The 13,392-nt window shown below is 39.8% G+C and overlaps 1 protein-coding gene across 1 annotated transcript in view; it reads left to right on the top strand.

Annotated features, from left to right (window-relative positions):
- Positions 1–13,178, top strand: part of TBX15 (T-box transcription factor 15) — a 145,425-nt gene extending 132,247 nt beyond the window's left edge. The window contains exon 8 of the mRNA XM_072644516.1: positions 10,678–13,178. Within this exon, the coding sequence (XP_072500617.1) occupies positions 10,678–11,465 (788 nt within the window). The 3' untranslated portion in view covers positions 11,466–13,178. The remainder of the gene's footprint in view (positions 1–10,677) is intronic.
- Positions 13,179–13,392: the final 214 nt, after the last annotated feature.

Below are 13,392 nucleotides of genomic sequence, written 5' to 3'. Positions count from 1 at the left end.
GTCAATTCTAGTACTAATCACAATGTCTTGGAGGTTGGAGGCATGTAATAGGGCCGTTTTTGCATAAAACTGTTTAACCTTTGGGTTCTTCCTCACGACTACAGCAGTATATGAGTACTGGAGACAGAGGTCAAATAATGAGAGAGGTAGTCTGTAAGAAAAACAACAGCCTCAACGATGGAAGAGACCCCAAAGTCTATCTATTCTAACCCATATCTAAACAGGCATCCCCCTTTTCAATTCTTGAAGTAGCCCATTCCAATTTTGTACATCACCAATCATTAGGAAACTTTTCCTGACTTCCTAACAATTGAAACTGGCCATTGGTGAATTGGAATAGTGAATTCACATGACTGCATTTACTTCTTTCTCTGCTTACACTCTAAATGGCCTCCATTCAGTCCCTAACATTTATTGAAAGATAGATAGATAGAGCATTTATTAAGAACTTAATAAGATATTGTGCTAACCACTGGAGGCCAATAATATAAGCTAATTTAAAATAATATGTTAACATAGTATAAGCTAATGTAATATAAGCTAATATACTGTAATATAAACTAATATAATTAATATAATATAGTAATAAATTAATAATATTTAAAAATAAAATAAATATAATAATAGTATAAGCCAATAAGATAGTCCTTTTCCTACTAGGAATATGCAAGCCAGAAGGAGAGTCAATTGTTACATTTTTTCATTATGACCATTTACCCCTTGGAAATAACAAAGCTATAAATTGTGGCTTGACTTTTTATTCTGTTGATTGTCTCAATTTTAGGAAGTACTAGTGAAGCAGATTAACCTTAAAGGTGTGTGTGCGTGTGTGTGTGTGTGTGTATGTGTGTGTGTGTGTTTTCCCCCAGAGAGCCTGGTTGTTAAACATTTACCAACATACCCCCTGTATTACTGAAGTAAAAGGCTTAGAAAATGAAATTGTCACCAGTCTGGTGATGTAATAGTGATGATAATGATGATGATAGGCATTTATACAGTGCTTTAAGATTTACAAAGAGCTTTATTCTATCATCTATCTCACCCCCAGTCCCTACCCTCAAGGGTCTTACATTCTAATGGATTGCCTGGATGGACGCAGGGTGGCTGATGAGGTGACAAAGAAGTCCAGAAAGTGGGTTGAGCTAGGTCTCCTCTTGAAATGTTAATCGGGGCAAGAGAGTCACCAATTTGGGGACCTTTTGGTTCAAATTTGGGGCCTTGCGGTGGAGTTTTCTCCAAGGTAGGAAGGGTAATGGTAAGGAAATGGAGGCGAAGTATGGAGATAATAATTTTGTTGGATAAGCAAAATTTTCTTAAACAAATTTTTATGGATACATTTGTTTTAATACAACAGACACTACCCGACAAGTACTCAAACTGCCCACAAACAGTTAAGCAAAACCACATTACAGACTAATTTCAATTGATAGCATACCATTTCCCCTTTTGTAGTTTACTTGTTGTTAATAGATAGAAGTAGTATATGCTTTAACGATTAATAATTTGGGTCCTACATTGTCTATTATCTTGACCTGAGTTTTGTTGCCTTTTGGTTTTTAATTCATTTACACTGTTGTAGTCATTGTAGAGACTGGTCTTTTGACTATATTCATCCTACATCTTTTTATATATTTTCATGTTTTTCTGAAATCCCCATATCTGGCATTCTCATTATTCCATTGCATTTGTATGTCACAATTTGTTCATCCATTTCCCAATCATTGAAAACATATTTTGTTTCAGCTTTTTGTTATTAAAATAATGCCATTATGAATAGTTTTGTGCATTTGGGTCTTTTCTTACTGTAATTAACTTCCTCAAAGCATAAAACCCAGTAGTGGGATTGTTGGGTCACAGGATATGTACAACTTAGTAAATTTTCTTGCATAATTTCAAATTGTTTGCCAGAATTGCTAGGACCAATTCGATGCTCTGCCAACAGAGGATTAGTGGGCTCTTTTCCTACAGTTCCACTGCTGAATTTTCCATATTTGGCAATTTAATGCTTTGATGGTATGAAGTGATATCTCAGTTGTTTTGATTTTGATTTTTTTGACTTTTTGAACAAATTTTTAAGATGGTTGTTGATAGGTGCATTTTCCTTTGCAAACATTTGATCATGTCTTTGAAAAGTTCTCTTAAAGACTGACTTAAGTTTGTAGCAATTCACTTTTATCATTGATAGTTAAAGTAAGGATTCCTCCCTCTCCTTTCTTTCAATTCTAGCTGCATTGATTTATTTTGCCTAGAAGCTTTGTGATGTCCATGCCTTCTGTAATATATGTAATCTATACCAATATAATATCTCAATGAACTCTCACACAGTTGTCAAAGAACAAAACTATTATTTTTTTATTCATGCCATGACTTCTATAAAACACGTTTTTTCTTGATTAACAAACACATTTCTCATAAGTGATGGATGTATATATGTGGGGTGGTGGCCATAGTGGTTAACTTGGCTGATATTGGTCAAGGGGTTGGAGAAAGTCTTAGGAATATCATTACAATTCACCTCCTTTTTCTCCTTCTCTCAGTTAGATAACTGCAAATATTAGAGCGTGGCAATGGAGACAATAAAACCCATATTAGAGAAAGCTGTGATTTTATGAGGTAGCAGATGGGAATTGAAGAATGAGGTGAACAAAACTACAGAGAAATGCAGTGGGTGGAGAAACCAGCTGCGTGGCAGTGAGAGAAGGTCTCCAGATTTTGTAGATAGGCAGAAGGAGAAATCATCTATAATATAGCTAATCTACATGTAAGTAAGTACAGCTCTTATAAATTCAATTTTTTTAAAGAGCCTGAAACATTTAAATACTTGAATTTAGTGGGAAAGAGAGTTCTTATAGCTAGTTTTTCAAAGCATGAAACTACACTATTCCCATCAGTAGTATAGAATTTCACATTCACTTTATGAGAAATATAAGATTTCTTGGTTGAGCAGCACAGGATTATGCTTATTAATATTTTTGGAGTCAGCTTCTGCCTCCATCATTGCATGGGAACAATAGGCCCTTAATAACTCTGAGAATAATATTATCTCAGAGTTGGAAGGGACTCCCAAACCCATCTTGGCCAATGCAATCTGAGTAGGAATTTCATAGAAAATGTCATTCACAAAGGATCATCCATCTTCTGCTTGAAGACCACCGTTGATGGGGAACTCATCCTCACCCTCACGCACTCTAAAAGTACATTCCATTTTTAGATAACTCTAATTGTCAGAAAGTTTTCTTGAAATCTTCCGTTCTGCATATTCCAACAATTTCTTCTGGTTGTGCCTTTTAGATCTAATCAAAACAAATGTAATTTCTCTGTCTCATGGGAACCTTTTTAAATACTTGAAGACATCAATAATATTCTCTCTAACCCTTCTCCTCTAAACATCTCTACTTCATTCACCTGATTTCTCTACAGAGTTGTTTCAAGTTGACCTTTACAGAATGAATGAATCAGTTAATAAGTCTTTAGAACACAGAGTACATTTTACCTTTTACCTGTTTAAATAACCCCCCAAGAAGGGCTTCTCAAGGGCGTCTAGTGAGTCAGCACTCCTCAGGGACAGTTGCCATCAAGTTATACAAGAAGAGTATCTGGCTCATGGGATCACATAATTACATGGAAATTTATTCCCTACCAGTCCAGATGGAGTTTTCCCCCACTTTTTCCTTGCTCTTTTTCAATCTGAAAATAAAGAGAAACAAAAGGAAACTTTATGTGAAAACTTCCATAATGCAATCTGGAAGTGATCAATTTAAAGACGCAAAAGTCAGCAGGTTTGGCATTTCGGATTTTCACAGACACATTTAGCTTGACTTCATGGGATGCTTGTATTATTCTGGATTACTGTCTTCTTACAAGATGACCATTATGAATGCTCCTTTTGATTATTTTCGTTGTTAGCCCTGAATATATGAGCAAGTTAATACTGTATATGAATTTTTAATGTTCATCTCATTTCAGTATGCTGCTGAAATAAGATTAAGGGAAGCTCAGAAGGAGCTAGGAGTTGGTTTGGGGTTTCTGGGGATTCTAATCTACTGGGAGTGGAATTTCCAGGACATTCTGATTTCCTCTATTCCTTGCCTCTTTCCAAAGTAAATCAGAATCTTTGGGGAAGGAGAAAAGAAAGAAGGGAAAGAGGACTCTAGAAACAATAAACCTATAATTTTGTACTGTACCTAGAATCACACACAGAGATGAAGGGATCTTAGAGATCCAACTGTTGCCTTTTACAGATGAGAAAACTGAGACCAGAGAGCCTTGAGACTGGGAAAAGAATGGATTCGTGAGGCTTCTATGAAGCCATTCAGGAGCCACAGTAATTCTTTGGGGTGGTGGGGTGGGTGGGTAAGTAATCCAGAGTAGTTTCGTTGTTGCTTTAGGCTTTGGGAGTAGAGGTTGGGTGGTGTGGCTTAATGGGTAGTGCAATAGATTTGATGTCATGATGACCTTGGTTCGAATCCTGCCAATTTCTCTCAGATATTTACTAGTTATCTGTCCAAGACAAATCACATAACTTTATTCAGATTCAGTTTCTTCATCCATAAAATGGAGAGCCAAGATGGCAGAGAAAAGGCAGGGACTCACCTGAGCTCTCCTAAAATTCCCCTCCAAAAAAACTCTTATCCATAAATTAGAGAAACCAACATCTGTACCATTTCCCTTCACAGAGTTGATATGAGGAATATATGAAAAAACAAACTACAAAACTTAAAGAGCTATTGGCAGCTAGATGGTGCAGTGGCTAGAACATGGAATGTGGAGTCAGGAAGAACTATGTCCAAATCCTACCTGAAAGTAGCTAGCTATGTGACTATGGCCAAGTCACTTAAACCCTCTAAGCCTCAGTTTCCTCATCTGTAAAATGGGGATAATAACAATAATGGTTCCTACCTCCTAAGCTATTGTGAGAAAAAAGGGTCAATGTTTGTAAAGTACTATATGAGCATCAATTGTATTATTATTGTCAAGTTAGTTATTATGATGTCAATGATGTCTTAGCCAGTTCATGCCCAGTAGAGCATGGGTCACCAAGAAGCAACACTACTTCAACCTCTAACATGTCTTGGCATCTACCAGTTGTTACATTGGACAGAATTATTCATAGGTCTTTGGGGAATGCCCAGATGGACTAAGATGCCTATCTCCATCAACACCATTGTAGCTAACCACTGCATTATGGGATCTTTTCTATTAGGAGCTAACATTCTGAGGTCTCTTCCAACCCTAGGTCTATGATCCTGTTTGGATCCTGGGTACCTCCCCCTAAATCGCTCAACTGCTAATAACACTTTACTGCTGTACAAAAGGAAATCTATTTCTACTTTCTGTACTACTTTCTGTCTCTCTTGTGGACAGATTAAGAACCTGCATCCCAAGGGAGTAAGGAAGTGACACTATGCTGAAAAAGGGGAAAAATCCAGACAGGAGAGTTGGGAGGCAGGGAGAGTAGAGCTGGAGACCAAGCTGTACATTCTTTTCCCCCTTAAAGTTGGAGCTGTCTCCTTTCATGCTGAGCTCAGGGATGCTTTCCTGCCCATGCTGGTTTAAGTTACCTTCAGAAGAAAGATTTTCAGCTTCTACCCTTGCAGGGCAACACATGTGTTGAAGGTTAAAAAATGAGAATGGGTCATCGTCTACTCTCCCACCTTTTCATAATATTCAACCTGCAGATTCCTTGGTATAGGGCAGAGGTATCAAACACATGCACAACACACCCCAAGTGCTGCCAAACCAGATTAAAATGTAATTGGGAAATAATGAGCAAAATAGATTAAAAATATAATAAAATATCAATAATATCATATTTTAAAACAAAACCAATATGTAGTGGTTCCCCCTTTCTATTTAAGTTTGACACTACTGGTGTAAGGAACTTCTAGTGATGAACTCCATCTACCATTATGGTAGGTGGTTCAGTCTCAAATCAGGAAGACCTGAGTTCAAATCCAGCCTCAGACATTTGCTAGCTGTGTGACCCTGGGCAAGTCATTTAACCTCTGTTTGCCTTAGTTCTTCATCTGTAAAATGGAGATAATTATAGCACCTACCTTTAGGATTGTTCTGAGGATCAAATGAAATAATTATAAAGCACTTAGCACAAAGTAAGTGCTATACATATATATATAAGTTATTATTATTCCTAATACATGTCATCTCCTCTCAGCAGCTTGTAATCTTAGCAATTGACCAGAAGCACTAAAAGGTTAAATAATTTGTCAGTCATAGGAATGAGATCTTCTGGATTATAAAGTCAACTCTTTATCCACTATAACACACTACATTTCTCCTCTGTAATTGTTTTCGTTTTTAAAAGCATCTTTTTGACTAATCTACTTTTCTAATTTTACTTTATGGTTGACATGTTTTGAGAATTTAAAATGATATTGATTTTTTGTTATCTCAGTTTCCACCTCAGAAAAATTAAGGCCTATCAAGCCTAGCCCTTAATGAGAACAGAGAAGAAAATGAATGTCTCCCCTGGGCATAGGAAAACTGCATGATAAAAAGCAAAATGGATGGAAACAACTTTAGCATTTCCTGGACTGGTTTGCCCATATCCAACTTCTGCTGATCCATTTCCAGTATTTCTCACGTCTTGCAGCTCCAGGGGCCACAAAAACTCATTTCAAGTCAGTGCTATTTAAAAGCCCAGGGCAGTGAAAACCTTCTTAAAGTGTGCTTCTCATCTGGTCTGCAGAGAACACTGTAACTTGTTAATGCCTCGACCCCTGCCCACCCCCCTACCCCCAATCTTTTTTTTTCTCCTTTTGAGTGTAACTGACTTGGACTTTAAATCAGTACCATTCCCTCCTCCGTGAGCCATCCAAGAAAACCATTTCAAAGTTGTAAAAAAATTCTCTGTTCCACATCACACTTCCTGCTGTAGGCCTAAGCCCTGAGGATGATGGAGTGTATTTGTAACAGGACAGTACAGCGTGCTGAACAGGTGGTCCCCTCTGGGGCTATGTAACCACCAGCCCATGGAGAACAGGACAATGCTCACAAAGAAAGGAGACTAGATAAATATTCCTGTAAAACGCAAATCTCTCTACAACTGGAGTCAAATTTCTCCATTCCGTGTCACATCACTTATTTTATCTAAGCTCGTAGAATTCAGCATAGCTTCCTTTTCATGGGAACATGTGGGAAATAGAAAGAAAGCCTCTCAAATAGGGGTCAGGCCCAACACAGGCAGGGAGGGAGTTGCTGGATTTCATTTAAGATGCTATGAGCGGGGCTGACCCTAGACAAAACTGTGGAAGTGACAAAGTGAGACAGACCCCTTTTTGAGCCCCTTTCTCTTCTATCTCAGGTGCAAAGGTGGCTTATCTCCCAGTCCCCTACTCAAGTAAAAATCTGCTGTCAGGAAATGACTTGGTATCAGTCATTTCCATCTTAGTGCGAATTTCAATGTATGATCTCCCTGAGAATCATTTACATTTTAAATCCTTTCAGAAGTGACAGAAATAAAGATTTTATTCTGAAATGATAAGTATAAACTAGCAAATGAGAGATTTTAAAAAATTGAAGTAAAGCTTTTCAGAAGTCTCTGAAATACACCATAATGGTGTTGGTGAAGACCCACTTGACCTATAGTTGAAGTCTGCCCTGTTTGGAAGATGTTGCTTGGAAATCTGTATTGGGAATCATTTTGATTAAAAAGAATGCACTAGTTTTGTGTTAGGTTGGTGCAGTGGAAAAAACATTTGTCTGGGAATCAGGAGTCCTATATTCCTATTCCCCCTCTTCAAGAAATGAGCTATATTTCCTTGGACAAGTCACTTAACCTTTTTGACCTCCAGTTTCCTTAACTATAAAATGAAAGGGTTAATTTGGTTGACCTCTAATATCTCTAGTCCAATTCTGAAACTCTACATCTGACATAATGATAGCAAAACCTATAAAAAGAATCAAATGTGTGCTTTATTCTGGGTCACAGTGAGTCAACTAACATTTAGTAAGTGCCTACTATGTGCCAGGTGCTGAGCTAAACTGGGGCTACAAAGAAAGGGCAAAAGATGGTCTCTCTCTTCAAATAGTTTACACAGTCTTATTGGGGAGAACTTTCAGATCATTAGATATATTTTAAATTGTTGTTTGCCAAGGATTCTCTTAGGATATTTACTTTTTGGAGTACCTTTGGGTATTTGACTTCCAATACCCTGATTTCTTGGTTCCTTAAGACTTTTATTTAACAATTTTTTCATCATTTCTCTGCCCATTTCCACCATTACTTACTCTCGTTCCATTCTATTTCTCATTTACTCCTTCCCTCTCCCTTCTCCTGTAGAATTTCTGATTCTAGGAATCCCAGCATAAGCTAAGGTTGACCCCAAAGGGTTCCAAGATTCCTCCTTTGGGAAATATAAGTCTTGGCAACTCTGGGAAAGTCCAAACCCTGCCCTGAAGGTCACCAGTCTTGGGCAAGGGAATTTGCTGAAGGGAGTGCTTTATGTGAAAGGCATTTAAAGCTCTTCTTAGCTTTCTATCCTCATACTTTACTCTCCTCTACACACTGTATAACACAGCTACACTAGATTACTTGCCAGTTGAAGGAGTTTCTTCATCTGGGGGTTACCTATACCAGTAGGGGCAGCTAGATGGTGCAGTGGATAGAGCACCAGTGCAGGAGTCTGGAGGACCTGAGTTCAAATCTCACCTCAGACACTTGGCACTCACTAGCTGTGTGACCTTGGGAAAGTCACTTAACCCCAATTGTCTCATCCTGGGCCATCTCCAGTCATTCTAATGCATATCTAGTCACTAGATTCAGATGGCTGTGGAGGAGCAGTGAGACTGGTGACCTGCACAGCCCTCCCTTACTCAAAACAAAGTTAAGTGCAAAGTTAAGTCATTATTTCTCTGATGGCATGGTCTTCTTTGGCAACGAAGGATGAATACACATAACTATACCAAGGAAATCAAAGGTCTAATGCCTGTTTCTTCACATTTGTCATTTCTTGTGGTGAAATGATATTTCATTACTTTTGAAGGGCACCCACTTTCCTTACAGTTCTTTGTTCCCACAAAAGGTACTGCAATCACTTTTTATAGATATACCTTTCTCTTTTTAACTTCCTTGACATCTAACTAGAGTATGCCTGGGTCAGAGAATCTGCAAAGTTTAGTGATTTTTTTTTAGTATAGTCCCAAATTGATTTCCAGAATCGTGGCACCAGTTCATAACTCCACTGACTATGTATTAATGTGCCTTAGACTAGGACTTCTTCAGAACTGGACTGTAGCCATGTGTGATGATACATACATGTATAATCCATGCAACTGGGGGAGGCCAAGGCCTGTGGATCACTTGACCTCTGGAGTTCTCAACTGCCCTAGGGCTAAAGCTGATTGGATATCCCCCTTAAGTCTGTTGTCAATGTGGTGAGCCTCTGAGGGAGGATGTGGGTGGGGAGGAGAGCAAAATGGGCTGCCTAAGAGAGGCAAACTGGCCCAAGTGGGAAGCAGAGCAGGTCAAAGCACAGTGCCCAACACAAAGTAGGTACTTAATAAATGGTTATTCATTGACAGACACCTGAAAACTCTAAGATAATTTTAAAAAATGTTTTAAGAGAAGGAATTAGCTAATCAATTTTCTTTCTCCTTCAAGAACTAAACAATGAAGATATTCCTTCTATTTTCAAACACCTTCTATATCACAGGAGCAGTCATCCATATATCTTTCAGAAGACCTTAGTCAAAGGCACCATCTCCAAAAGATTGGAAGAGGGAAAGCCTTTTCAGCCTTAGACACTGTAACTATAGTCAGGCTTGAGCTGGGGGAGTTGGGTATCCTTTGACAGTTCCTAGTAACCCAGAAATCTAAAAGTAAAAGTTGTCAAAAACAAATGTAGATATCTTGGAGTTTTTCACAGGATTTTTTTTCTTTTCCACCCACAACTTGCTCCCACTTCCTCGGCTTCAGGAAGGTGTCTTGTTGTGTCTGAAGACCTAAGGTCATAGGAGTCACAGGTCCAGGATCTCTGTTTTTCCCTTGTGTTGACTAGTATCTTAGAGTTTTTCTCTCAATAGGGACTTGGATGCTGGAATCTCTTCCTTTCTCAGCTGAATTTGTCTTAAAAAGTTGATCTGAGAGCACCCTCGATGCTGCTTTCCCCCACGTCCCAAAAGTTCTGCTGCTGGTTTGGCGGAAACTGTGCTAGACTTGTAATGAGAAGACAACAGTTTAAGACCTGGATTTGAAACTATTTGTGCTGTAATGTCGGGCAATTCAATTCAGTTCAATAAACATTTATTAAGTGCTTACTATGTGTCAAGAACTAAGTGCTGGGGATAAAAATAAGAAAAAGAAAATATCTTCCCTCAAGGAACTTAGAACATATTGGGAGAAGACAACATGATAAAGAAAACTGGGACGTGGGGAGGGCGAAGGGGTCAAGTCACAACCTCTCTGGGCCTTGCCATCTTTACTTATAAAATGAAAGAGTTGGATTAGATGAACTTTGAGGGCCCCTCCAACTCTGGATTTATGATCCCATAGCTTCAACTCTCTGAACCTCAGTTTCCTGGTCTGTTAAATGTAGAACTCATATTCCTTGAGGTTGTAAAGCACTCTAGAAATGGGGATGGTTGTCTTCTTCTAAGTCTTCTTGGCTTATAATAAAGTCCTCCACTGAGATGATGTTTGTATTCCATTCTGTCTTTCAGGGGGCAGCACGGGCACCTCCCCAACCACCTCTAGTACCGGAACTCCGTCCCCTTCTGCCTCTTCTCATCTCCTGTCTCCATCCTGTTCTCCTCCCACCTTTCACCTGGCCCCCAACACTTTCAATGTGGGCTGCCGGGAGAGCCAGCTGTGCAACTTAAACCTCTCCGATTATCCGCCCTGTGCCAGGAGCAACATGGCTGCCTTGCAGAGTTACCCGGGCCTGAGCGACAGTAGCTACAACCGTTTGCAGAGTGGTACAGCCTCAGCCAGCCAGTCCTCGGAAACCTTCATGCCTCAGAGGACTCCATCCCTGATCTCAGGAATACCAACTCCTCCTTCGTTGCCCAGCAATGGCAAGATGGAAGCCTATGGGAGCCAGCTGGGTTCTTTCCCTGCCTCCCAATTTCAATATGTCATGCAGGCAGGCAACCCGGCCTCCACCTCTTCTTCCCCACATGTGTTCGGTGGCAGCCACATGCAGCAGAGCTCCTACAATGCCTTCTCCCTTCACAACCCTTACAACCTCTATGGTTACAACTTCCCCACCTCCCCAAGGCTAGCTGCGAGCCCAGAGAAACTGACCACCTCCCAAAGCACTTTACTCTGTTCATCTCCCTCCAACGGGGCCTTTGGTGAGAGGCAGTATCTGCCCACAGGGATGGAACATGGCATGCATATGATCAGCCCCTCTTCCGCCAATCAGCAGACAGCTAACACCTGTGACAGCCGGCAGTATGGGTCTGTTCCCGGCTCTTCCTCCTCCCAGATGTCTGTGCATATGGTTTAATAGGGAATCTTACCATCATCACCAAAGACCCTCCACTGTTTCCATGAAGGCATCCTCATTATCAGGAGCTCAAAGCCTTTTAATGAATAGTGGAACTGCATATTTTTTTTCTTCTGAACGGGTGGGGTGAGAATAAACAACCCCAACAACAAAGAGACGCTCCCAAGCTCTCACAGGACACTTGAGATGGAACTTACATCTGACTTCTTGGCCCATGCTCACAATATCCAAAGACTTAGCCTTGTTATCCAGTGTCTAACCTCTAACCCTAAGTGGCCTTTGGAAAGATGGGACAATCATTTTATATTAATATAAGAGAGAGACTAGAGTGTAACAGCCAATGAAACATGCGTATATATATATACATATATACATACCTATACATACATATATACATATATATAAACACATACAAACACACATACACACACATACATTTAACACTCATTCACAAGTAGGATGAGCTCTTCATGAAGGGAGGCCCAGAGTGGGGACCTCTCCAAGGACTGGTCTTTTTACAAAGCTACATGGTCTGGGAAGGCTACCCTTGACTCCTACTCCCCAGGACCCCACCTGTTTCTGGAGTGAACCAGACCTTCTGAAACCACTCCCCATCGACGAGGGGTAGATGAACATCAGAGCCACAATTGGACTTTACTTCCTGAAGGAAGGTGCCCTTCTGATTTTGGCTCCTTCCAGCTGATTAGCTATTGTTCTGAAAATTCAGTGGTGCCACTGATGTGATAGTAGAGAGTGAAAGGAATTGAAAGAGAGAAAGAAAGAAAGAAAAAAGTGAAAAAGAGAAAGAGAATGAGGATGTGTGAACAGTGGTGAGAATTTAATTCACCAAGGAAACTGTTTCTCGCCCCCACACCCCAACAGGATGCAAAAACATGATTTTACTGAGGAAGAGACTGCTTTGGGACACTCCAGTTCCCACTGTATACACAAATACTCTTGGCCAGGACACCATGTGGGAAAGGAGATGGGAGAAGGGCTGTATCTTAGCTTCATAGGTCCTGTCAGTGGTATTCTTCCAGAATTGAGAGGTGCACCAACTTGAGGAAGTTTGACTCCTCAAAGCATGCATCTTACTTAGTATGGGAAGGGGAAAGAGAATGGAAGTGGGAGTGTGGGAAAGTATTTTGAGAATTCAGTCTGATCTTGTTGAAATCGGGGGCAATGAAGAGAGACCTGGTCAGCTATAGGTGAACCAAGGCAGCTGACTTGGATTTAGTGCCTTGCATGCCAGAGTGGCCATAGAAAATTTGTGAAGTTTCACAGAAATTCAGAAAGCAGAATTTCAGAGAAACTCATCTTGCCTCTTCCCTTAGAGCACAGTTTTGAACAAATAGATGGTTGCATTTTGAAGTTTCTTTAATTTCTTCCCTCTACCCCTCCCCTCCCTATAGCCTTTAACAATTAAAAAAAATTGCAGCTTGGTATAAGCTAAGCATTTAAGTGGTGTGGAACTGCAATTATCCCAAGTAACAGAATACAGATATTATTAAGATTTTGATTTTGAGGTGTTGTAGATAAATGTATTTATGTGCCTAGTGGGGAATTCAATATTATGAATATTAAAAAGGGGCAATAAAAAGGGTATGTAAAATATGTATGAAGAAAAAGGTGTATAAAAATTTGCCCAATGCACGGAATTCTGTTTCTAAGTGCCAAGCACAAAATGCCGCTAAATAAATCTTTGCAATTGTTTCTTGTGTGTCTGTTGATTTGAGAAGACTGGCTCCTCCCCAAGCAAAATATTTTGGTTAAGTCTCCTGGGATATGTGACAAGGATGTCAACTCAGACAATTATTTATGTTGATATCATTCTGTGGTCAGGCATATAGAAGATCTTGCTTTAGGAACAAAGGTTAGAAGAAGAGGTTTTGGAGAGCGGAGGGAGGCAGTGTGGTTTGGTAGAGAT

Source organism: Notamacropus eugenii, chromosome 2, assembly GCF_028372415.1.
Source record: "Notamacropus eugenii isolate mMacEug1 chromosome 2, mMacEug1.pri_v2, whole genome shotgun sequence".
In the NCBI taxonomy this organism is placed as follows: domain Eukaryota; kingdom Metazoa; phylum Chordata; class Mammalia; order Diprotodontia; family Macropodidae; genus Notamacropus; species Notamacropus eugenii.
Note: the sequence above shows the minus strand (reverse complement) of the source record. Positions and strands in the feature narration are given on the sequence as shown.